Source organism: Aquarana catesbeiana, linkage group LG03, assembly GCF_042186555.1.
Source record: "Aquarana catesbeiana isolate 2022-GZ linkage group LG03, ASM4218655v1, whole genome shotgun sequence".
Classification (NCBI taxonomy): domain Eukaryota; kingdom Metazoa; phylum Chordata; class Amphibia; order Anura; family Ranidae; genus Aquarana; species Aquarana catesbeiana.
This window is the reverse complement of record NC_133326.1, coordinates 276197602-276224084: the sequence shown is the minus strand read 5'-3', so window position 1 is coordinate 276224084 and position 26483 is coordinate 276197602. Positions and strand designations below refer to the sequence as shown.

The following is a 26483-nucleotide window of genomic DNA, read 5'->3' as shown; positions in this document are numbered from 1 at the left end:
TTCAATGCTCAGGCCTCCCTATCAAGTGTCTGCTCGCATATGCAGAAGAACAGGGTTATAACACAAGGAGCATCAAGTCATTTGCCAATGCATAATTGGTGAAGTCCAAGGTTACAGTGGCAGAGAGACTAACAGTTCCGTTTCCCTCTTCAAGCTCCATAACTGAGCTAAGTCCACACCTGTAATCTACAGATTGCCACTGCAATGCTTGTCAGGCGCCAATGCAAAAAATAAATAAATAAATAAATAAATATTAAAATTAAAATAAAATTATTTATTTTTATAAAAAGGTAGAATATGCCTTTGAAGTGTTACTAAACCCACAACAGTAAAATCATTCTGTATATGCAGTAAATCATGATTGTTATACTCACTGTGGAATCTAAGGGGTTAATCCTGCGCATTGTGTAAAAAGGCTGTTTGATCCTGTCTTCTCTGATCCTTCCCTTTTACTGTCTCCAATCCATCTGCTGATGTAACAGAGCCTTGGGGGCACTCTGCACATGCTCAGTTTGGTGTGTATTGCTATAAAGATTTTTTTGGGGAGGAAGGGTGCATGTGATCTGTCAATCAGCACTGTCCAGACAGAGGGTCAGGGGTCATGCAGCCTCTTAGGACAGTCAGGGGAGAATGAAAACTCCTCCCTCCAGCTTTAACCAAACACTCATAGAAGTCACAAGACTGCTATATACTGCTGATGAGAACTGAGCATTTTTACTAAAATAATTGAATTTACAGTACATGTTCTGTGTACTGTGGGAGACCAGATATAGTGAATGCAGGGTCCCGGGTTTAGTACCACTTAGGCTCAATGCACACAGTCTTAAAAATCACTGTTTCTACAAGAGTTTTATGTTCTGCCTGTAGAAGCAGCTCAATGTTCTCCTATGTGTCCGTGCACATCAGGACGATTACAGGCCTATTTTGAGCTCAGCTTTTAGAGGCAGGAAAAAAAAACCCTTCTGGTCCGCATTTCTGATTGGAGATTACTGGCAGAAAAAAAACCCAGTAAAACTCTTCTAAACTCGTCTAAACTTTGTACAAGAAATGCTCTATATGAGTGTTTTTACTGCCAAGAGAATAGACATTTTTTGAAGCCCAGTGTGCATGGAGCCTTTAAGTATGACCCTAGCTTCACAAACTACTTAGTTACATCATAGTTATGCCTCACTTGAACATGTGCGATTGTAAGCCCCTTAAAAGGCTTTAGAGCCATCATTCGGCGCTATATAAGTACCTTAAATAATAATAATAATAATAATAATAATTCCTGGGTAGTTACTACTGGCAAAAGGCACAGTTTGTGATTTTAAAAAAATTACTAATTTTGCGATGAGCACCAATGCAAATGCACATGTATGATTTAGAAATTATTTAGAAAAATGCGCAACAGATCTCACGCTTTCTGTTTCAACAAAGAGCACAATCCACCCCAAATACATTCCAGTGTGCATGTACAGTGATGAGATTACAACAGAGATAGACAAAGTGCTGGTGTCAGCAAGAACTTGTAGAACACAAGACAGAGCAAATTACAGGGTTTACAGAGAGAGGCACGCAAAAGTCCCCAGCAGTTCTACTATACAGATTTTTCTAGGTACTACTATAAGGTAAAACATTGAGATGAGGCTAGGGAATACTTAAAGAGCAACTCCACTTTTGTTGAGAAATTAAAAATCCCTCTGGGTGATCAAGGTACATTGCAAGGATTTTCACAAACTTTGAAACAGATTCCTACCGGTTTCTTTTCTTAACAAAAAGCTGTTCAACTAGGTCCTTGGAATTCTGATTCCTGCGTGGGAATGGTAATATAATCAGCTGATGCACTTGTAGAGATCCAAGAAGAAAATTTGCAGGGTCTGCATCCCTTTAGAAGTAATAAAGAACTCCATGAAAACAATATATTTTCCCCATGCAGTAGGGCTGTACCCGCACTGCATAGGTTAATGGTTTGTTTTTGTCTAGGGGAGATATACTCACTCAAATCTGCCAATCTGCCGCTCCTGCCCCCTGCACGCTAGCGGTCTTGTGAATAGACTGTTCCTGACATTATCACGCCCATAGACCGGCTCTGGATGTGAGGACGGTAGGAACAGTCCACCACGGAATGTAGTGGAGCACGGTTCTCTGGAGTATCGAAGGGCCGGGTAAGTACAGCTTTCCCTTGCACCCCTAGACAAAATGAGCAGTTAACCCCACTGCATGGGAAAATAACATTTTTTCATGGTGATCTTCTTTAACCCTTAGGGAGTATCTCACAAAGAATATCATTACTATGCCTAAAATTATACTTGCATCTTACTGCAGATGTCTGGGGAGATCAGTGAGCCAATCACAAAAGCAGGAAATTAAACCTCTGTACAAAATGCCTCCAGGTTGCCATATCACATTTAATTTTACAGAAAATTACAGCAGCTGCAGATTGAAAAAAAAAAGCAGTTTTTAACAACATTGAATTGCATTATGGCATGTGTAGCAATTGTATATGCTATATATATTTTTTTTTTTTCACAAAAGTGTTACCTAATAATGCCAGTGTTTAGGTATGCCAGTTTTTACATTCAGAGAACACCTTTTTTATTATTATTATACAGGATTTATATAGCACCAACAGTTTGCACTTCACAACATGAGGGCAGATAATACAGTTACAATACAATACAATACAATACAGGAGGAATCAGAGGACCCTGCTCATTAGAGCTTACAATCTAGGAGGGAGGGTCAAGTGATACAAAAGGAGATGGGTTTTCAGGGATCGTCTAAAAGCAGAGTAGCAGATAATCAGATTGGTGAAGGGAGTTCCATAGGATGGGAGAGGCTCAGGAAAAGTCCTGGATGCGAGAATGGGAGGAGGTGACAAGGGAGCTAGAGAGCAGAAGGTCTTGGGAGGAACGAAGAGAACGAATAGGTTGGTATTTTGAGACTAGGTTAGTGATGTAGTTGGGAGCAGACTCATGAATGGCTTTGTAAGTTGTTGTTAGTATTTTAATTCGTTGGGTGAGTGGGAGCCCGTGGAGGGATTGACACAGAGGAGTAGCAGATGCTGAGCGGTTGGTATGGTGGATAAGCCTAGCAGCAGAAATCATAATGGACTGAAGGGGGGATAGCCTCTGTAAAGGTAAACCGATGAGAAGGGAGTTGCAGATGATTAGGGAGTGAATTAGGAGCTTTGTGGTGTCGTTGGTTAGAAAGGGACATATTTTGGAGATATTGCGGAGGTTGAGGCGGCAAGATTTGGACAGTGATTGGACATGAGGCCGAAAGGATAGTTCAGAGTCCAGGATTACACCTAGAACTTTAGCATGTAGGGATGGGCTAAAAGTTGTGCCATCAACCTTGACAGAGATCATGGCAAGGGGCATGTGGGGAGGAGAAATTATGAGCTTGGTTTTGGATAGACTGAGTTTGAGGAAGTGGTGTGACATCCAGTCTGATATGTCTGTTAGTAAATTAGTGATATGTGAGGAGACTGAAGGAGTGAGTTGGTAATGGAAGCCATGGAAGGCTATCAGTTGACCCAGAGAGGAGGTGTAGATCGTGAAAAGGAGAGGTCCAAAAACAGAACCTTGGGGGACCCCAACAGAGAAAGGAAAAGGAGAGGAGGAGATAGAATTGTAAATAATGCTAAAGGTGTGGTTGGATAAGTAGGAGGAGGACCAGTGAAGAGTACAGTCATGGAGACCAAAGGCGTGGAGTTTTTTGAGGATAAGGGGGTGGTCAACCGTATCAAAGGCAGCAGAAAGGTCCAGGAGTAGGAGTACAGAATAGTGTCCATTGGTTTTGGCCCTTAGTAGATTTTTTTTGTTAGTTTTAGGAGGGTGGTTTCTGTGGGATGTTGAGGGTGAAATCCAGACTGAAGGGGATCAAGAAGGTTTGTCACGGCGAGGTGGTCGCTCAGTTGCTTGTAAACCAGACATTCAAGAAGTTTGGATAAAAAGGAGAGCATGGAGATGGAACGTAGGTTGTTAAGGTTAGTGGAGTCCAGTGATGGCTTTTTAAGTAGGGGAAGATGCCAGAGGAGTGGGAGAGATTGAGGATGTGAGTTAGAGACTGTAGAATAGAGCCAGAGGATGCGAAGGAACAGGGTCCAGAGGGCAGATGGTAGGCTGAACATTAGAATAAAGTTTAGCAACCTCGTCAATAGTGGTGGGGTTGAATGAGGGAAGTAATGATTGTACCTGTGGACATGGATTGTTAAGTGGAGAGGGTACCTGTACAGCAGAGATCGCCTCACTTTGCATTTTCTCAATAAATGCACAGCGTTCTCCAATTGCACAAAGTGGAGATTTTGATGCCATTCCCTGCCTTCTCATTTCGTACAGAGAATGCATATAGAATCCCACATGCTTTTGCACATACATACTTACATTGGTCCAAGCTAGGCAAAAATTGCCATAGCTACACTTCAGCTTTTATGAACATGGTGCTACCAAGCAGAGTCACATTACAGATAGTTAGCAGGTGTTCTGTGACGTGGAATCAGCTGTTGCAGTAAACCACACGCACTGCACATGCGCAGTGCGTCATCGCTGACTGCATGTCAAATTTGTCTACCGACGACCATCTTGCTACACCCCGCACTCGGCCGTACTAAGCCTGCAGTCAGAAGGCAGCAGCAGACATCTTTTTACTCCTACCCAAGTCTTGCATTTCACACTTATTTTTAGCACTAAATTGAGCTTATATAGTGAAAGACTATATTTTCAAATCCGTCACACTCTTTTCACGTTGAAATTTTAAAAGCAGCGGTGTTCTGTCAGATTAGCAAACCTGTCAGATCTGAAGGATTTTCGCTGCTTTTAAAATTCCACATCAAAACAGTGTCAGGGACTTCTAAATACTGTTTTTCACTATATAAGCTGAGTTTACTCTTAAAAATAAGTGTGGAGTGCAAGACTTGGGTGGGTTTAGGCTCTGTACGGCCGAGTGCAGGGTGTAGCAAGATGGCCGTCGGTCGACGAATTTGACATGTGAAGTCAGCGATGACGCACTGCACAGATAATGCCATGAGCATGTGCAGTGCGTGTGGTTTTCTGCAACAGCTGATTTCACATCACAGGAAGTGACGTGGTTCGATATTCGGCCGGGTTCGCCATTTTGTCAGAACACCGGCACCCTTCCCTGCCACTCTTTACCCTTAAAGTGCCTGCCTGCTAGTCTTCTAAAATCAAACATCTGGGTATGGAATAAATGTGCATGCTTCTCTCGTCCCACAATGCACAGCACAATTCGCAGGGCCTGAGTAATCTACTGTGAGACCCAAGCCCAGCCACGTGTGGAATGTGCTTGGTATTATGCTAATACTAACACACAGAAAGTCAGTATTTACAAAGATCACTTGATGGCTTCTGTGGCACATCAATTACGTGGGCAAGCCCTGCAAAGGTAGGACTGTGGCTTTGAAGGGAGCCTTCTAAACATAAGTTCTATGTTTTACATCACCATATTACAGGTTCAATTTAAACATTTGAAAAATATTTTTAGGCCCTACGTACACAATAGCCCCAAAAGGGCTGAGAGATCTGCTTTGTAGATCATTCTATACTTTTTAAAATTACTCTTCCAATTCCGGACAGCAAACGTGTCATGAACATGACTTGAACTCAGTACCACAAACAGCTTTTTGCAGTTGTCAGCATTCATCACGAACATTAGCCTGATGATGAAGTTGTGGGAAAGACTGCATACACCTGGCTCTCCGAATATGAAGAGATAAGAGGAAAAAGGGAGATGTTACACACAGTTTATATTACACAAAGAAAGGAATGTCTTTGCTAGTCTTGAAGGAAAACCACAAATATAATTTGAATGGTGGAGCTTTGTTTTTCCATTCAATATATTCAACTGAGGGGTACCTTAAAGGAAGCACCGAATCAAAATTCTGAACTGCACAGACTAACTATAAAAGCCGAACTCCAGGAGAACTATGACTTTATGTAGTTTGTTTGGACTAAGCTGGCCCAAACTAAATATATCCTTTATTAATCGATGTAGCAGCTTTCAACGCTGTATAAACTGTATGTATATCACAAGCTACATACAGTATACAGTACACTATTCTGGCAGCGGTTTGGGGACTTCCCTGCTTGTTCCCGGAACAAAATTGAGTTGGGAATGGCTGCTCATCCTTTCATAGGAAGCCTTGTATTTTTAAGAATGAATAAAAGGCTTTCTCTGATTGAATGAGGTGGAGAGGTGGGAGAATTTCGTTACTATCTCTACCTTCAGCCAATCCCTAAAAACAGTAGTGCACATTCTGCGCCTAGACACTCTTGTGCTTTTAGCCTTTACAGTAGGCATATCTACAGTGTGAGACCATCTAAGGCACTGTGCTACCTAATCTAACCAGATTTGGAGTGAGGCTTACTGTTGTCACTATGGTGCTGCTACTGTTCATCCTCCTAGAGAAGAAGCTATACCCAAGGACCAATACAGTACAAATGTAACCACACCAGAGTACACATCCACTTCATATTGTACATATAATCATTGTAAAATTGTAAATGTGCAATGCAAAATTGAATCGGCCATCACACTGTATAAGGTATCAATGCATTCTGGTCACAGGCTCTTCTACTTTCATGACAGATGTACACAATGTGGGATGTAGGTAGTAAAGCATGCCTATTCTCCCTATACCAGGAATTCAGAAGATCCAGTTGATCTATGAAGACCCTTAACAGTAAATGTTGGTCGGACGTCAGATGTGTGTTTAGATATCCAGCAGCAAACTACATTTACATGATTTTACTACACCTCAGAATTACTTTAAGCATTTATACTAGATGCCAATATCTGCACATTGGAAAAAACAAAAAAAAATGTATTTTCTCATTTGTTCTTTTATGCCACGTACACGCGATCGGAAATTAGGCCAGCAAAAGACCGATGAGAGCTTTTGGTTGTAAAATGCGACCGTGTGTATGCTCCATCAGACTTTTGCTGGCCGAATTCCAGCCAGCAAAAGATTGAGAGCATGTTCTCAATTTTTCGGTCGGAAAAAGTTCCTATCCGAAAATGCGATCGTCTGTAGCAATTTCGATGCGCAAAATTCCTATGCATGCTCGAAAACAATTTGACACATGCTCGGAAGCATTGAACTTCATTTTCTCAGCTCGTCGTAGTGTTGATACATCACCGCATTCTTGGCGGTCGAAAGTTCAGAGAACTTTTGTGTGACGTGTGTATGCAAGGCAAGCTTGAACGGAATCCCATCGGAAAAGCCATCATATCTTTTTCCGACCAAAATCCCGTTCGTGTGTACACGGCATTAAAGTGATTTAGTACACTTTAGGGGGTGGTTGCGGCAGCTCCAAAGACACATTTAACATTAAACGTTTGCTATATTTACCTAGCAGAGCATGAGTTGACTATTATAATTATTTCCTGCTCCACCTGGCCACGCTGCTTTATAAGAGCTATAAGATCAATCTGGCTAGCTAGCCAGGTGATAGATCCTCACATTTACGTATGGCTTGCAACTATCGCAACGCTTTCATATAGTACACAGTCTCCAATCCGTACCGATTCAGTGCCGATTTGTGCTCTGGGGATAGTTACCTCTCACCTCATATAAAGCCTTTATGAAGATAGGTCCACTTGATCATACCACAGTCAAGAGTCCTTGATACTGACTATATTTTCTTAATGGGACTATCTGTTCCTATGTGAGCCACTGGACATCTTGTCTGCCTGTTTTGACGTTTGTGCGCAGCCGTGACGCCATAACCTCTTTCTCTAGTCCTCGAGTGGTGATCTTTCTCCTTGTGGGATGGAGTACCAACACTAAAAGGATTTAAACTACAGATTTGGAACTTGCAAGCCCTTTGTCCCTAAAGAAGCTCAGCATTTTGTTTTTTCGAAGGACTTCCTGTCGTTTTGACAGTCCCTGGGCCTCTTTCCAGTTTCCATTTCTAGTCCAATTATATGTGTTTGTTTTTTATCTCCACCTTTGATGTTTTTTACTGTCATTTATGTTTCAATAAGTTTGTATTTTTATATCTAATACTGTTTGTGGTCCGTTTAAAGTCCCAAATCTGAGGAACCCATTTTGTACATTATAATTATAAAAATATCTGTACATTCCTCCCCTCCCCCCACACACAAAAGAAAGATCCTCATATCAAAGGAGTATGATTGGTATTTGGGCATTATCTTTCCTCTGATCTTATAGAAAAGGTGGTTAAGAATATGAAATGTTTGCTGGCTTGCAAATATTTCTACTGAAGTATTGCTCCAGGCATTTCACTTGCTTAGTAGGAGTGCTTAGTAGGCGCTGGCCGGTACCTGTGTTTTGTCAAGAGATGTATGACAAGTCTTAAACATGTGCTTGAGAGTTGAGGATCTTCTAGGAACTATATCAGATAATTCTGCTCCATTTCAGTAAATATTGTATTTCCTAGTCTCCCAGACCCCCCGATGCATGTGTGAACGAGCCCTTAAAACTGCTTTTATCCCATAACAGTCAAAGGGGAAACAAAAGCCTCTCAAAGCAGCTCCAAAGTAGGTAAACCACAGGTCACAATGAGCTCAGTAGATGGTCACAAAGAACTCAAAAGCATCTCAAATCCACCTAATGATGTGCAGGTGTGGGGTTGGTGGCGCTAACTACTGGCCAGCTTATAAGTATGAATATAGTAGCAATGTGCATGCCAGTGGTGAATGTGTGTACAGAAGGGTTAGTTACCCCGATAATGCAGGCTCCATGCATCCATACCAATGTTCAAAAAATAAAATTAAAAAATGCGCAATACACAGATAAAAATAAATATTGACCAGCGAAAAACAACAGTAGTGATTCGCTACTTCCTGGTTTACTATGCACATCAATATGTGCCTAAGATTTCAGGATCTAACTATGAACAGCTGACGAATCAACTTTGGGAAAAGTGACCAGGAAGACTCCCTTGGATACCGTTACTGGGTGGAGTGAGCTGCTGAGGCCCTACAGACTACAGATACCACGTGTGGACCACTAGGAGAGATACCAGGAACCATCCCAGGCTATCTTTACATGCCCATTACCCCTGCAGGGGTGCAGGGAGCTGGTGAGTGGGGACCCATCAGGGGGAGCACAGAAGTCACTCGATTCTCTGAACACAAGAGTCACTTGAGCACTTTGGACTTTTTTTGTTTTTTGCTGGTCATTTTGGAGCTTCACAAATAATTTTTAATATATATTTTATATCTTCATGCTGACTTTTTATTACGGTTTATGACTACATATATGTGTCACTGGATTTTGCTGGTTTTTATACATTTTTGCACATAATGTATATATTTTTTATCTTTTGGACATTAAGGTTTTTTTGATGGTACATGGATCCCATGAGGTTTATCTCTCAAGGTTATTCTTATGCACACATATATATGTGAGGTTTATTGGGATTCACTTAATATTTATTTTTATCTGTGTATTGCACATTTTTTTATTTTTTTATTTTTTGCACATTGGTATGGATGCATGGAGCCTGCATTATCTGGGTAACTAACCCTTCCATACACGCATTCACCACTGGCATGCACATTGCCACTATATTCATCCTTATAAGTTAGCCAGTAGGTAGCGCCACCAACCCCACACCTGCACATCATTACTTTCTTCAGTCCCATTCCAGGGACTGATTAGGGGAGGCTGCAACCTGCTATAATATTGTTATAATATTGTTGCTATCCTGAGAGCGGAGTTTCTCTCTTTATATCAAATCCACCTAAATCCATGCTGCATCCATCTATACAAGCCCTAAAGCATGCCATCTACAAAAAGTACAAGGCCTAATGTTCTGTTCTTTAGGACCTGACCATCTATGTAGTCACGTCTTCTCTGGTACTTGAAATTTTTAGGCCGGGTTCACATTTTTGTGATGCACTTTAGGTGAATTTTGGGTACAATGCTTTTTAGGTGTGTTTTACATGCAATTTGGGTACATTACTATTGAACTCTATACAAGTCATTTGTTAAAACCGCTTCTCTTAAAAAGACTTGTATACATTCTTTCCATGGTATGATGTCAGTTTAACATCTTGTGTATTAATTAATCTGATTTAATTGATAATCTCAATAAAATACCTCTACATTAGATTTCACTTCTAAGAAGTGCTCAGACTTAAAAGGCAAGCTGTTCATAAATCTCCTTACACCTCACTAATCCTCGGTACTTCTGCTGTGTTGCTCTATGCTAATAAGATTTATACTGGTCTTGAAGGTGTTAAGGGAAAATACGTCTGATTATAAATATCTATGCAAACTAGAGTTAAATAAGGCTGGATGTGTTCAGGAGTTAGACTGCATAATAGCAATAGCACCACCAACTGTTAAACATAATATTAAAAGTACGCAACAAGGGAACTGCCATTTCCAATTGTCTTCAGGAAATTTGCTAGTTATCTGGTGGTTGCTGTGCAGAGACACTATGCTTTAAAGCTTCTAAATCACTGACCAGAAATAATGATACATGCCAGTCAAGTCAAATCAAAGTCAGAAGCCACTGTCTGCATACTAGTTCCAGGTCATGGACTCAAAAGTATTGAAGCAAACGAGTCAGAGTAAGGCTGGCCATAGATGGGTTGAATCTCGACTGATTCAGCAGGAACTGGCCGATATTCGAACAATGTATGGGCAGGCTGAATGTACCAATCATGGATTTCAATTTTTTTTTTTTAAGTACATAATTAGAGCCTTTTGGTTGAAGATTGAAGGACTGACCGACTGTTCCCCCCCCCCCCCCACAAAAAAAAAAAAAAAAAAATGGAGCACCAGCCGTCACTGTTTACAATTAATAAAGGTAATAAATTAATAAAAAGTTTTGTTTTGTTTTTTTTTTTTTTGGATACAGCACCATACGCATTAGGTTTTGTGCAATGGTGTGTATACATTACCTGCAGCCGGCTGCTTCTCCTCCATGCCAGGTCATCTTCACAACTGCCATGTCACCTACAAAGCTATGCTGTGAAGGAACAGTAGCAGCTCCTAATCAGGAGAGTTGTGCCATTTGCTCATCCCCTCCTGACTCCTCTACCATTTATAGGATTTGCCTTACTACACCTCCACGATGCAACGAGTTCTGTGAATGGAGGAGTAGAATGAAACTGGATGCATCATGGGAGTGTAGTAAGACGAGTCCTATGAACGACAGAGGCAGGCAAACAGCGCAGCATTCTTGATTAGGAGCCACTGGTGTTAACCTTCACAAAGTCAGAAAATAGCCGCTCATAGCAGTATCTGGCAGCTGTGAAGGGGATACAGCATTGAAGATTTTGAGCCAAAGCAGCAACCTGTGGATAATGAAATACACACCATTAACACATACCTAATGTGAATGGTGCTTTATCACATTTTTTTTCTTACTAAACTTCAGCTTTAATTACTGTAAATCCAGACCAAGCCTTAAGAAACAAAAATGGTAACGTTTCTGGTCTTGGTGCCACAATCTCAGCAAATATGAAGCTTGGTGGAGGGACTAGGAGACTTGTCCTGCTCAGGGGTGGAGGCAAAAGGGTAATGAAAATGTGTTTGGAAGTTTCTTACTTTGGCTTACCTTTTAAAGGACAACATCACTTTTAGGGTCAGCTAGTGAAGCTTAGTGTTCCATCTGTTTGCTGTAAATAGTAAAAATGTAATTCTAACTTTAAAGTTTTATGTGTGGAACACGATGGCAAATACACGGAGTCACACGTTTGGTACACATTTTTTCCAACAGCATATTGTGCTCCTTCACAGACTTGCAGACTAAATTTAGTCAACCTCAATCAATGTATTAACCCTATGTGCAGCTACACCATGCATTTAGAGCACAGTAGGGAGGAGTGTTGTGATTGCAGTCCCCAGCCTCCATCTTTCATTATATGACAGAAGTCTCTTACTACAAGGGATTTATATCACCGTGTTATTCTATGCTCTTGTCTACACACTTGAAAGGCTTTCCATTTAAGGCGGTGGCCACATTTGAGGAGAAGCAGTGGGAGGAAGCTCTACAGGTGGTACAGTTGTGCTCTCTCAATGTGGCACAGTGGTTGTCCCAAATATATATTGTATTGCCGGTGCACCTTACGCCTGCAAGGCTAAATAGAATGGGTGTAAGGGACCCTGGAGACCTTATTCACCTTTTGTGGCGTTGTCCCAAGCTACATCTCTACTGGTCGGGGGTTGTTGATACCATCAACAGGGTATTTCAGTTCAATATCCAGATGGGCCCTAAGCCCTGCATATTGGGAATCCTAGATGACCTTGCCATCGAGGACAACCCCAAACAGGCTATAGCCAGGGCTCTTTTCCAGGCATGTAAACTTATCCTCAGGCACTGGAAGGGAGCCTCCTACCTTACGAGAATGGACTACCCAAATGGCGGACACCCTAAGGCTGGAAAAATACATTTTTCAACATTGGGGTCATCCTGGAAAGTTCAACGCTCTATGGTCTCCTTGGTTAGACACTCCGGGCCTCTCTCCAGTTGGTTTGCTTTTAGACAGACCAATTATTTAATACAGATGTTGACCTTAATTATGCTGTATATCTGCTGGGTAATGGGAGGATATACTACCCATATTTAAAGGCGTGGTGCATGGGTCGGGAGGGCAAAACAGAGTAAAAATATAATTGTTGTTTCAATAGTGGATTGTGATTATATGTTTAATTGTAAATAGCAATGTCTTATCTGGAACCTACAGTGTAGACGGCATTTAAAAATAGGACTGTTACACAGTATATCTAGATACAAATATAGCAGCTTGCTGGAGCAAGTGCATGTCAAAAATAACTGGCTGGGGAAAGTCAGCAGCACTAAGATGCAAGAAAAGCAGGTGAAAACAGTATTATATGATAAAAAAAAAGTATCTTTGAAGTTTTGTTGCTTGACTTTCTTGGTGAAAAATATGCCCATCTATGACAGTCCTTACTATATATAATATGGATATTATATAAGGAGCGAGAAAGAAAAAAAAAAAAAGGCAAACTCTAGAAATTAGACAAGATCTACCCTTAGGCTGCTTTCACACTGAAAGCGCTGGCCGTTAGCGGTAAAGTGCCGCTGTTTAAGCAGCGCTTTTGTGCCACTTTTCGGCCACTAGCAGGGCGCTTTTAACCCCAAAGAAGGAGTTAAAAACACCCGTGTTGAGGCGCTTCGGAATCGCTTTTCCAGGTGCTTCGGAAGCGCTGCCCATTCAGTGCTCCCAAACCGCCCCAAAGATGCTGCTTGCAGGATTTTTTCTAACGTCCTACAAGCGCACTGCCCGGGTGTGAAAGCACCCATTGCAATTAATGGGAGGCAGTTTTCAGGTGCTATACAGGCGCTATTTCTAGGGCTAAAACGACTGAAAACTGCCACAGTGTGAAAGGGGTCTTACTGTGGGCCCCCCAAAGCAAGAATTAAGTGCTCATTATGTCTAAGAGCATGCATTACATGCCTTACTCCCACTCTGGCACTCTCCTCCCCTCTGGTGCCCTGGCATGTGGGCAGTCCCTCTGCGTCATCACGTACAATTCCGGGCTATTAACCCTGAATTCGTCATGGAAACAGGCGTGCGACCATGGCCTGGAGTGCCCTAGATAGGAGGCTTGGAGGGACCGGTTGCACCAATGGAGGGACCCTGTTAGAGCAAGGAATAAGGTAAGGTATGCATTACTTTTTTCCTGCACCCCTGGACTAACCAAGCAATTAACCCTTGCAGTGTGGAGGAAGGGGGGAGCAGTGCAAGGCTAGACTTTGTCCAAATTCTGGAGTTACGCTTTAAGATAAAATGTAGTGATCGGAAAAAGAAAAAATGTGTACTAGTCAATTGGAAAGGATGTGGGCAGAGGAGTATATGAGTCAGCATACATAATGAACATAAATGCATAATCTGCTTTGCTGCACTTGTGTGTAGTTTAACATATATAATATTGACACAGAAATACCTTAATGTCACAAACCTGCAGATATGTTTTCTGTTGCTCAAAACCAGTTTAAAAGAGCCAAGGAAATGCTGGAATAAAAGCCCTCCTGAATATCTTCCTTGGCAAGCTTGCCCAGACACCATGGCCTTTCCGCAGCCTGATGAACTGGGCACTTGACAGGAAGATAATTGCTGGAAATGAACAGGAAACAGAGGCCAAGCCCAAATACCCATTCACTGCCAAAACTATCATTGTCTTTACTAAGACAATCCAGAATCCACAGGTGTGATCCAATGAAAATTTTAATTAAATTACCATAGTAGGACATACTATGCTGTAAGAATTGATCTGTCAAATAAAGGGCCTCGTACATAAAAGTGATTACAGGAAGAAAATTTCTTGCTGCCTGTCACAAACTATTATTCTCCATAATTGCACTAGAAATATGAAAGAGCTTTGTAATACGTTTATTTTATGTTCCCTGCAAATCTTAATTCCTTCCGGCAATGGACACATGACCGAAGACTTCCTGATAAATGCAAGAAAAGCAATAATGCCCATTTTAGTTAGTTAGCAGAGGTTTCTGCCTTGAGGCTTTTGAATGAAGGCGCTCACTTTTGGGTGTTTTTTTTTTTTGGCTTTTTTTTTATGCTTTGTGACATTCTGGATTAATGCTGCGGCTGCAAAAAGTTTACTCCTGGAGTATGAGTATCGCTGTAAGCATTTTAGAATTGGAGACTCTGGTTGTCACTGTGGTTCCCCAACATCCCAAATGATACTGTAGAGATCAATGTAATTTTTCTGATGAAATTTTTCTCTGGCATTGGCTTTGATTGTGGTATTATGTACTTGCTGGATCTTTGTACTGGAAACTTGACGCTGATGGTAAAGTCAAAATAACTGAGGTTTATGCTAAGCAGGATTGATTGTAATCACTTTTAATCAGGTTTATTAAAAGTGGGCCTGTGGGCTTACCTTCTAAGGTGGCCTTAGGTTGGAAGAAGTGGAAACTACAGGTTCTGCTCACATCTTCAAAGTACCAGGAGATCTGCTAAACCGAATAGGGCTATACCCCGCACAGAACAGCATTTTTTTATGGCAGGTACTTCCAGCGGTTTCTGATCAGTCGCAGACAGGAAGCCTGTACAAATCAATGACACAGTCCATGGCTGTTGGCATCTGTTCACATGCGATCACCCGTAGTTAGGGATGGATGTACACCCCTGGACATTGACAGTGTCCAGAGGTACACGTCTATCCCTAACCAGAGGTATTTGCCCCATGTGGGATTATATGCAAAGAGATGTGGACTGCCATAGGCATTGTTGACCTTTGATTTGGACAGACCTTCTGTCTTCAGCTGGTCATGTACACCTGCCCATACCTGCTGCATAAAATCTGAGAGGTGTACTGCCCTAATCAATATAGCAGATCTCAGGGTACCCTGAAGATAGAATGGAGATGTCCGCAAAACTGGTAGGTTCCTCTTCTTTGGACCTAAGTCCACCTAAGAAGATAGGGTGAACCCACAGGTCCACTTTAAATCAACCTGATTAAAGTGAATGCAATTAATCTTGGCATAAGCCTCAGTAATTTTGACTTGAGCTTGAACCCTTATACACACATAATATGCCTACAGTGTCACACGCAACAGTCTCACAGACAAACATGCAAGTACTTAACATGAACAAATATATCTGATGCTAGGACTGCCTTTTATGTTTTGGGCACAGAGCTGTATATTATGGTGGTTGAACTGAATTAAGAATTTATTTTTTACTGGTATGCCATACGACATAATAGTAGATATGTTTTATTTATATGAAACAACAAAAATTCACAGATTTACTCTACTGGGAGGATGACTAAATACTTTGCAAATTATTCCCCATTCCAACATTATAGCTCTGATTTTATGATCATACCACTTTGTATGTTGTGAATAGAGATCAAGATGCTAGATATTATTAGTAATGCATGACTGGTACTGTAAATTAATCAGTTAACCTGAAACTTGGACAAAAGGTATGCTGACACTTGCATTCAGTGACAAAACAAGGGGCATTGGCACACAATGCAAGTCTGCACACATTCATCTATTATCTAGTATGTGAGCTCCATTTTCCCATATACATGATGCTCATACTGAGTGAACACATCCATGCTCAAGTATTACATGAAGAACTGCAGCAAAGTCTGGTATCTGGTGAAGAGTACAATACAGAGTCTGGTGAAAATCATGGTCATGGGGGGGGTTCAGCGAGAGTGGCAGATTGTGGGCATACTCTACCTATTAGTATTATACTCCACATAGCAAACACAGGAAAAAGGAGTAGCAAACACAGGAAAAAGGAGTAGGTTTAAAAAATACAAACCTTGTATGATACGTATATTTACTTATAGACTGTAGACATGGAAGTATTTTATCTAAGCCTTCATTAAAGCAAAACCCCTCAAACTAATTGCAGAGTAAATATAAAAATAAGAATGTAATTCCATCATTGAGGAGGTTTTCAGCTCTGAAAATTCATTTTCTTCTCATTGATCAGATAAGTTGCCTGGCAAAAAAAAAAACAAAAAAAAACCCCAATACCTCCTTACACTAAAAAAAAAAAAAAATATAAGGCAGAGATGTCAGTAGCATATAGGAAAACCACATTGCCCCGTCAAGACCCCTCTGCACAGCATGGTCTCTACCTCTAAATTAACAAAGCTCATATCCTGTGACACACAGCAATAAATGGATTAAAGGCTGGCATGCCTAAAGGTAACCCTATTCCTCCGTATAGCTGCAGACACAGATCAGAAGCCCAGCACACCAGGCAGCTGAAGGCCTCCAGCATGTCTTAGCAATCAATGACTAGCCTTTAGGGCAAGGCGCATGTTTAAAGCACACTTACCAGCCAGTCAGCAAGCAAACTGAACACTGTGCCTGAATGTCCTGAAAATAGTATAATTACCGTAGTTAATTCTAGGCATATCTGTCTTTAATCTGTTTATTGCTGTGTGTTGCCTAGGATGGGTTATTTGTTAAATTAACGCTAAGGATCATGCTGAGCAGAGGGACCTTGACAACACAACTTGGCTTCCACATACTGTAGATTTCCAAACATACTAACACCTTTGTTTTTATTATTTAATATATAGTGTAAGAAGTACCTTCTTTATTTCACAGTCATGCAGTTATACATGTTATGCTGTATACACTGGAGCATTTTGTAGGTGCCTTTTCATTTATTAAAGCGTGATTTAAAAAATACTACGCTATGGCACCTTTTTTATTTTTGCCACTATTTATTGAGTGCATCCATCCAGACCTGTTGTATTCGGATTTACAGTATATGGCCAGGTTGAAAGGTGCTGCGGGTCTGGTAAGCAACCTGCTTTACTATTGTGTGGAGCGGTCACATGGCACCCTTACTTCCTTGTGGCACCACTATATTCATTCACAAGGAGTGAATCACCTCCTTGGACTTTTCTTTCTTTGGACTTTATTTTATTGGTTCAATCTGAGTCACATTTTTTGGATTTACGCTCACTGATATTCACATTTTGCCCTATATTTATTGATTTGCATTATCTATAAGCACTGTGGATATATATATATATATATATATATATATATATATTGTAACCTGGGGGACTGGTAGCAGGTACAAAGCTCCCTGGGATGAGCAGTCTTTCAGGCACAGCTACCAAATCCAGTGAGGTAGTGACAAATAGTTCAGTGTTTATTGGTAATATATACAAGTCTATATACAGATGCTGTACAATGCTTCAGAAAACAAACAGAACAAAAAAAGGTCAAACAAAAACCTAGCCATGTCTCGGCACTAACTACACAATATATACAAGCCCTAACTACCAGGCTGAGCAAGCCTACAGCTTGTCAGCTTCCACAGATACAGCTTAACGGCTTTTTACCAACCTTTTGCTCTCACAGACCAGTGTTGTCTGTGTTTCCAAGGCAGAGAGCGAAGGCTGTCTGTCACGGGTGAGTTTAATTCAGCCTGGGGGAGAGGACCAAGAGCCGAACTGAATTGTGGATCAGAGATCCCTGAACGTGTATGAGAGGAGCCTGGGAGACGTATAAACTCCGAACAGGACTTTTCTTGGCTCGCTCTGGGACGCTCTGCTACAATATATATATATTCTTTAATTGGATTTGTTAACTTGAGATATATATATATATATATATTTTAAAAGGGATAGCACGCCTATATGTGTTTTATATTAAAACAAGCATACACTGCAAAATAATAAAAAAACTTTCTCAGCAATGTCTCTGTGACTCAATCAGGGTGCCATATGCTTGTATAGTATAGTCTCCATGGGATTCTAGAACAACAGTGTGACGGGAGTCACTTTGGGCGGGGCTCATGGAACCCAGAATCCCTTGGAAAGCTTGGGAAACCCTTGTTCCAACTCCCCATGCACCTCCTAAGTCTAAGTCACCCTGTGTCTATTGAGGGCACAGGGTGACTGAGAAAATGATGGAAATTAAGAATGTGGTTTAGATTACTTAAAATGGAACAGTAATATTGTTCAACAATATCCCTCAAGAAATATATGATACATTAATTCTACTATATCAGAATGATGGAACATTGTAAGAGTTTTGTAGACTGTTGCCATGCCATCTGCAATACCTGATTAATCAAAGCATTGGCTGGATGAGGATTCCATGGTCTGCAATGTAGGAGACAGACCGTCTGCTAAGAATTATCAGTGCTTAGAATTATGATAATGTGTGTTGTGTCTTCTGAGCTAAAAGACGGCAAGGCTGACCTGAAAGGTCAAACCTCTGAGTCACTTAGGCTGGGTAAATGACTAGTTAATTAGCTCAGGTTAATTTATGTTTCTGGTTAATTGGTAGGGTAATATGGTAAGGAGGGGGGACCTCCTTCTGAATTGTATATAAGACTGTATTCTAATAAAGATTCCACATTCAAGATGTGTAACTGAGCTAGTCTCGTCTGGTTCTTAGTTACAATATATGGGCTGTAATATCTGATATCTAAAAAGTCCAGATTGGAGGAAACAGTGTACTGACGGAAGCACTCAAGTGGAGTGCGATGGGGTTCCGTGACAAACAGGAAGTCACGTTGAAAATCACTACTTTAGTAAACAGTACAGAATAGACCTACTTGTGCTTATACTCAACAGTGTATCTTGGAGTGAACTCCAGGTTAGCTCTGGTAACTCAAGCAAACAGATTGGGGGGGGTCCAAAAACAAAGCGCCTCCCAGTGGACCTGGAGTACTCTGGTAGCAATCGGGGAAGGTCTCCCCACAGTAGCTGGTGCTTTTGGAGAAGCTGTGTGTCAGACTCTGGCCCAGCTGACCATCTAAGCTACCTCTGATCTGATCTAAGCTACCTCTTTCTTATTAGGACTGTCCTCCCTGAGCTGCTATGGAAGGTAAGCTGAGAAATCCCTGGGCCAGGAACTACTTCTGGTGGGCATCTAATAACAGTTGTTTTTCATCTTCACTCACACCTGACTGCATGAGAAGGCAAAGGCAATATGTGTTCTGTGTTGATTTTCAGCAATAGAAGTATTAAAGGGTACTATACTTCTAAAAGACTAATGCCCCGTACACACGGTCAGATTTTCCGATGGAAAATGTCCGATCGGAGCGTGTTGTCGGAAATTACGACCGCGTGTGGGCTCCATCGGACATTTTCCATCGGATTTTCCGACACACAAAGTTGGAGAGCAGGAGATAAAATTTTCCGACAACAAAATCCGTTGTCGGAAATTCCGATCGTGTGTACACAAATCCGACGGACAAAGTGCCACGCATGCTCAGAATAAATAAAGAGATGAAAGCTATTGGCCACTTCCGCGTTTATAGTCCCGACGTACGTGTTTTACGTCACCGCGTTTAGAACGATCGGATTTTCTGTCAACTTTGTGTGACCGTGTGTATGCAAGACAAGTTTGAGCCAACATCCGTCGGAAAAAATCCTAGGATTTTGTTGTCGGAATGTCCGAACAAAGTCCGACCGTGTGTACGGGGCATTACAATATATGACCCAGCAAGAGCATTTTATATGAGTTCTTCTACTGAGAAACAGGTTGCATCACACACACAGGTATCTAGTTGTGGTTATCTTATTTTCTATAAAATATAGTGGAAGGGGGGCTTGACTTGGGAAGCACTGTCATATACAACATATGTCAGACTTAAAGTCCGGAAGACTAAAAGATTAAGATACGACTAATGAAAAGCTGGAATGGTTTTAAACCCTTTAATGTGGTAATGGATTTTCAGTACAAATTCCCAAAGCACTCTGCCATGAACACACTCTTCCTGTCTGGTTAGCAGTTTTAGTCCTCTCATGGCAATGACCCTGGCTTTGCATACTAGGGTCCAGGGCTGTGATAACTACCTTTCTTTCACATCTCTTATGGCAGTGGTTTAATTTTTGTACATTTTTAGGTAAGACATCAGATTGGTTGAAATGTTATTGTGTGTTAATGTTTAAAAACCTTGTTACTATGAATAACGTGCAATTAAGCCCCACCGCAAAGGGGAGACTACAAATCTCTACATTAAATAAAACAAGAAAGTGGACAAACGAGCATGTTAAACTGAAGGCGGTATTGAACCCAAAACTATTAGTCCTCATGCACACGGACGTTTTTACAGCTGCTTTTTTGAGCTTTTTTTGCAGCTTAAAAAGGCCTGTCTATGTTAGTCTATGGCTTCATGCCCACCTAGGCGTTTTTGAGCTGCAAGTGGCATAGGCGTTTTTAAGCTGTAAAAAAAACCCAGGACCAGTGGGTTCTGAAAGACGTTTTTCAGCTGTAAAAACGCTCTAACGCTGAAAAACGCTCAAAAACGCTAACGCGGAAAAACGCTCAAAAACGCTCAAAAACGCTATTGCAAAAACGCTGAAAAAAGCTGAAAAAAGTTTAAAAAATTCACTGCAAAGATACTGGCGTTTTCATAACGTTTTTTTAACAGCCTGTGTGCATGAGGGCTAACCAGAAAAATGTGCTGCTCTCAATAGATACAGATAAAACACCAACATGCATATAGACATAAACAAACAATATGTGAATGTCCACACAAAAGAAATGCTTCTCATAGAATCCACACAAAAGAAATAATGTGCATCCCACTCTAGTGAGCCAACCTCCACCACAAATGATTCACACAAGGCTTACCGGAACCCTGTGACCGTCAAATTATAGGGAGGTCATGTATGGCTTGTTTTCTTACGTAGATCCACCCCACTGGTGCGCTTCAAGGAATGCCAATTGATAAAAGGCTGGACTAGGATCACTTCAACAACCTGTCGACCCGCTCTTAATAATTATAGTCCAACTAATCTCCTACCACTTCCATCAGCTCATTCCCCACAGTTACAACCTTTTGTACCACCTGCCCCACCCTATTAGATTGTAAGCTCTTCTGAGCAGGGCCCTCTTAATCTTCTTGTATTGTATTGTATTGTATTGTAACTGTATTGTCTCCTTTTATATTGTAAAGCGCTGTGTAAACTGTTGGCTCTATATAAATCCTGTATAATAATAATAATAATAATAATACTACTGCGAGCGGATGGCAGCTGCAGGCACCACAAAATACCTGTACATTGCAGCAAACATGCGTGCAGCGACACAAACCCATGACCGCTGTGTCTGGCGGACACAGAAAATCATGGTGATTGGTACCTGGTATCATGCGATTGCTATGATTGGTCACAGCGATTACATGATTCCAATGTCAGCAAAACAATCATGAATGGCAATCAAGCAATCTCTCACGAATAAAAGCCATTAATGACAGCTAAAACTATTGCTTATAACAGCGATAATCAAAAATAAATCCCTGATGACCCCCCCAGGGTAGTACAGTATCACTTTGGTGGCACTGAATTACTCTGACAGGATGTAAAAAAATAATTAAAAAAAAAAAAAGTTAACAAAAAGGAAAAACGTTTAAAAAAATTTAAGTGGATAACGAACAATAAGGCATTAAATTGTGTTGGTGTGCACTACAACTCATTAAATTGTATTTTTATTGAAAAAAATTGTGTTGAGAAAATGGTGTGCAAATATTGTGTGATATAAATTGCAACAGTCAACTTTTTTTTTTCTCTGGGACCTTTACTTTCAGAAAATATAAAATGTTTGGGAGTTCTAAGTAATGATCGAGTTTTAAAAAAAAAAAAAAAATGCTGATTTTTACATGTGAGAAGTGTCAGATATGGCTTGGGGGGGTCAAGCAGTTAAATTTAACCAGAAACTACATGTTCATCATAAAATGACTCTGTCCACAGGGTGACAACACTGCTGTGTGATTTTACTGTAGAGTGAACAGTGTTGTTACCCTGTTATAAAAAGTGGAAAACTCTATTGACAGGGTTAACAAGTAATAAAGCTATGTTACATGGGCATTCAGAATACAATAACAACTGCAGTGTTAATTCCAGTGATGAACATCATCATATATACCAATTTTTCTATTGCCCATGTTTACACTTTAAGGTAAACACTGTAAGAAATCAAAATATATATCCCCCCGAAAACTCACTGTTCTTTCCCTTTATAGAACAAGTTTAGTGAACTGCATTAGCCCACTCCCCCTATCCATATAAACTGAAATGATACAGGTAACCCCTAATCCAACTGCCTACCGACACCTACCATGGCTGCCATGCTGAGGGAAGTACGCAACTGGATGGGTGGAATTTCTAGGTTCATTTAGGTTAGGAGAGCCAAGATTGTGGACTACTGCAGCTTTCGCTAGAAATGAAGCTAAGCTTGCCTATCAGGCAAGTAACAGCAATTATGACAAAGTCACTTTAATTCTACAAAAGCACCCTCATTTTGAAACACAGAAAAAAAAAATTAAACAATGGCCTCCTGCATTTCTTTCATATAAATACAGGGGCTTTTTACAAAGTATAACTGCAGAAACAATGTGAAAATGTCATTTTCTTCCTTCATTACAATAATGTTTATTAGTCATCTTCGAGCATTAAAGAGGAAGTGTTCCCTGGTAAATGGAAACCTATTGGTAGAATCTATGTCCTTAATTCTATTACCCGTTTATTTTTGTATCTATTGATTGCTTTGAAGTAAGAATTACCAATAACAAAATGATGCATTGCTCATATTCTCTTCCAAGCTTTTAGGAATGTCTCTTGAACCACAATGCAGGAATTTTTTATTTTAGTTCTACAATGATGGTTCCCAATAAAATCCAACTCCATGTTAGGGTTATATCTTTTACTTGGGAGTTATAAAAAGTGAATACAGCTAGATAACACAAAAATGTGCCTGTCTTCATTTCAGGCTGCAAAGCAACAAAATGTGATTATTTTAAAAGGGATGATTCTTTTCTATACCCATTGTAAGTCTGTACCAATTTCTTTATGTCTTGGACTAAATATAGCAACACATAAATATTCAGAAGAATCAACATTTTCTCCAAAACATGCAGTAAGCGACCAATACATTACAGATTTATAACCTAAGAGAGTCATCAGATAAACATAATATAGTCTACCTTATCATTGTTATTCGAGTGGTCCAATGTGTCGTACGCAGGTGAACATTCCATTAATTTCCCATTCGGTTCACAGTTCAGTTGTACCTGGCCTTGGCACTGAGAATGGCATGTGTATTTACAATCTGAAAAAAAAAAATAGTAATAGTATAGTATAATCTTCAGGTGTGATGAATATTATTAGATCATGTTTCAGTCCCGTTTTTGGTATTCCCAAATAATCAGTTATCAGTAGAAACATAACAATATAAGTTGGAGAAAAAACATTATGTAGAAAAGATATAAAAGCAAAAATTGAAGTAACACTCCTAAAGCCACAAAACACGTTATTGTAATATAATGTCTGATGGATTTATTTTATCTTTGATAGTGAGACCTGTTCCTTCCAACTACCCCCAAGTGTATCCTGACGAAGCAAAACAGCGAAACGCGTTGACGTACAGGGGCTCACTGCCGTTTACTTGGTGCCAACTCTCTTGTTTGCACTAGATACTCATTACTATCATATGCCTATCGTATGTTTTTAATTCTTTTTTTACTTGGCCTGTTTGATATGACTTATGGTTAATAAAATATATATTTATACTATATCATTGTCCATCTTGCCTGTAAAGTCCGAATTATGGCCCTGTGGCCCTTTACCCTTTCTCTCTTCCAATATAAAAGCAAACCCACATAGAATTATTGCACATAGCATGCTCTTGATCTCTGCTTGTTGACACTTGTGAAACTAAAATTGCTTCCGTGCACAAAGACTAGTAAAATAAACCCACAAAATTTAAACTCCTTAAGGCATACATCGCGTGTGATTATGAGTGAAGAGGGCATTATTGGTTCAGTTAAAGAGTAGAGAGGACAGTTTGGAGAAAGTAAGGCCCAAATAGTGTCAGGCAATAGGCAGAGGTTTAGGCAAAGGGCAGACATTTTAACATGCTTGTAGTTAAAAGCAAAATAAGCCTAATTGTATTGTGAAAAGGGACTAGTAGAGAGGTCCATGTAGTGGGAACCTGTGCCTAAAGCGCTATCAGACATCACCTTACTAAAGATAGATTTGGAATGGTCACAGGCACTCCCGGATGCTCACTTACCTCATTAACATTTTCGGTGAGGGAATTGGGCCTGGTCGACTTTTGGCATCCCCAAAACCTTTAATCAATATACCCATAAAACACCCTCAATAATAGATTTGGTATTTTTCAGTTTACTACTTATACTCTGGATTACACTCCAGTGCACTTTCTTCTGCAACATTCATTATTATCACCTAAACTGTACCTCAAATCCTTAGCCATGCATATAGTCAACGGCGCAAAATTATGTATTCCGATACACTGGGACACACCATGTGTGCCATCAATTTCTGAGTCTCCATGAAATTGGAGATATGGAGGAAATTATTCATATTGCACATTATTCTCCTTCCAAATTCACAAGTAGCTAGTATAGATGGGCATATTAACTGGCGTCAATATGGTGAGATGCTTGCAAGCTTGTAGCCCTCCAACCATGGCAATAGGAGCCCAGCATCCCCTGAGTGGAGCTACTATACTTTTATCAGTGTTACAAAAAAAAATATCAAAAACAAATTGAAAATAGCATGTTAAATTTCCATGTCGGTAAGTCACTCTTTTCTAGTGCAGACATCATAGCACAGAATATTCTTCCACATATAAGTTCCATATTCATTATAAACCTAAAAAGAAAGAGTGTCTAGCCTCATCTCCTAGCACCAGAGCTGCATGGGTTTCCATAGCTATCCTGTTTGCTGTAAATGGCTGTAAATATTTGTTCACAGATTCACCGAGAGAGCTCAGACTTTTCTCACGCAACAGACCTCCATTTTCATCAACCTTCAATAGTTTCTATGGAGTTTTCCCATGATTCCAACAATTTCCACAGACCTATTTCTTTGCTTACAACATAAATTAAAATACAGCCAATATTACCTGAACAGTAATACTCAGATTATTTTCCTGCAGTAGGCTCATAATCCAGTAGCTGGATGTAAATGCTAAAACAGACATAGTTTGCCATTTTTTTATTCCAATGTTGACCATAACGTTTTATATATCATTGCAAACCTTTAGAATTACCCTGTAGTTAGTTAAAACACAGATAATTCCAAATCAGGTGATGAGAATTCATACTTGAGTTCGGTTTTTAAAGTGCTAACCCTGACAAAAAAAAAAAATCCTAATTGTTTCCTTTTGGTCAGTTAAATATACAATATAAAAAAAAAAAAAAATAGAAAATTTTGAAGAGGAGCATTAGGGCAGTGCATGTACTCCATGAAGGAGTCACCAGAACTCCATGCAATGTCCACAGGTGGTATCCAGCTCTTCTTGACACTCTTTGGCAGACAAAGTGTAACCCCTGATGTGCCAATCCAGGTAGACCTTTTACACCTCCAACCCTTCTACCCCTTAAAGTGGGAGTAAACTCCCATGTATGATTTTTACCTATAGGTAAGCCTATAAGAAGACTTGCCTGTAGGTACTGTAAATATTTCCTAAACATGCACCGTTTAAGAGATATTTACTTTAGATGCAGCCAGTGACGTCACTGATGCATGCACTCTGAAGGAATGGCACGGTTACCCTTGCCGTTCCTTCAGAGTCATGCTGTAAAGAGCGACTCCCGTGCACATGCGCCGGAGTGACGTCATTACCAGCTTGGCCAATCAGATAGCCGATGCCAGCATCTAGAGAAGATGGTGTGAAGATGGAAGCACCTTCAGCGGTGACAGCAACCTGCTGGAGGGCTTAGTTTTCAGGTAAGTCTGTCATAATGTGCTGGTATGCAATGCATACCAGCACATTATGACCTGAACTGCCCGGGGACAGATTTTTTTTTTTTTTTGGATGCGCTTTACTACCGCTTTATCGGGGCAGCAGGAAGCTTCAGGCTCCAGGCTTAGACTCCTCTTTAGCATAACACCTTTCTGAGGCAGAAGGACTGTGAAGATGTGAACTCCAGCAAAACACACCCATCCCCAGGCAGTGACCCGGGAGGACGGTAACTTTCCAAGGTCACCTCAAATATTTATATTCCCCAGCATAAAGCACTGGCAAGAACCTCCTAGTGGT

The 26483-nt window shown here is 40.5% G+C and overlaps 1 protein-coding gene across 3 annotated transcripts in view; it reads right to left on the bottom strand.

The window, feature by feature from the left end:
• The window catches only part of RASSF3 (Ras association domain family member 3), a 242160-nt gene that overhangs the window by 99506 nt on the left and 116171 nt on the right, over positions 1–26483 (bottom strand). For all 3 annotated transcript variants that reach the window (XM_073620115.1, XM_073620116.1, XM_073620117.1), the window contains exon 2: positions 23398–23522. In XM_073620115.1, coding sequence (XP_073476216.1) covers positions 23398–23522 — 125 coding nt within the window. The remainder of the gene's footprint in view (positions 1–23397; positions 23523–26483) is intronic.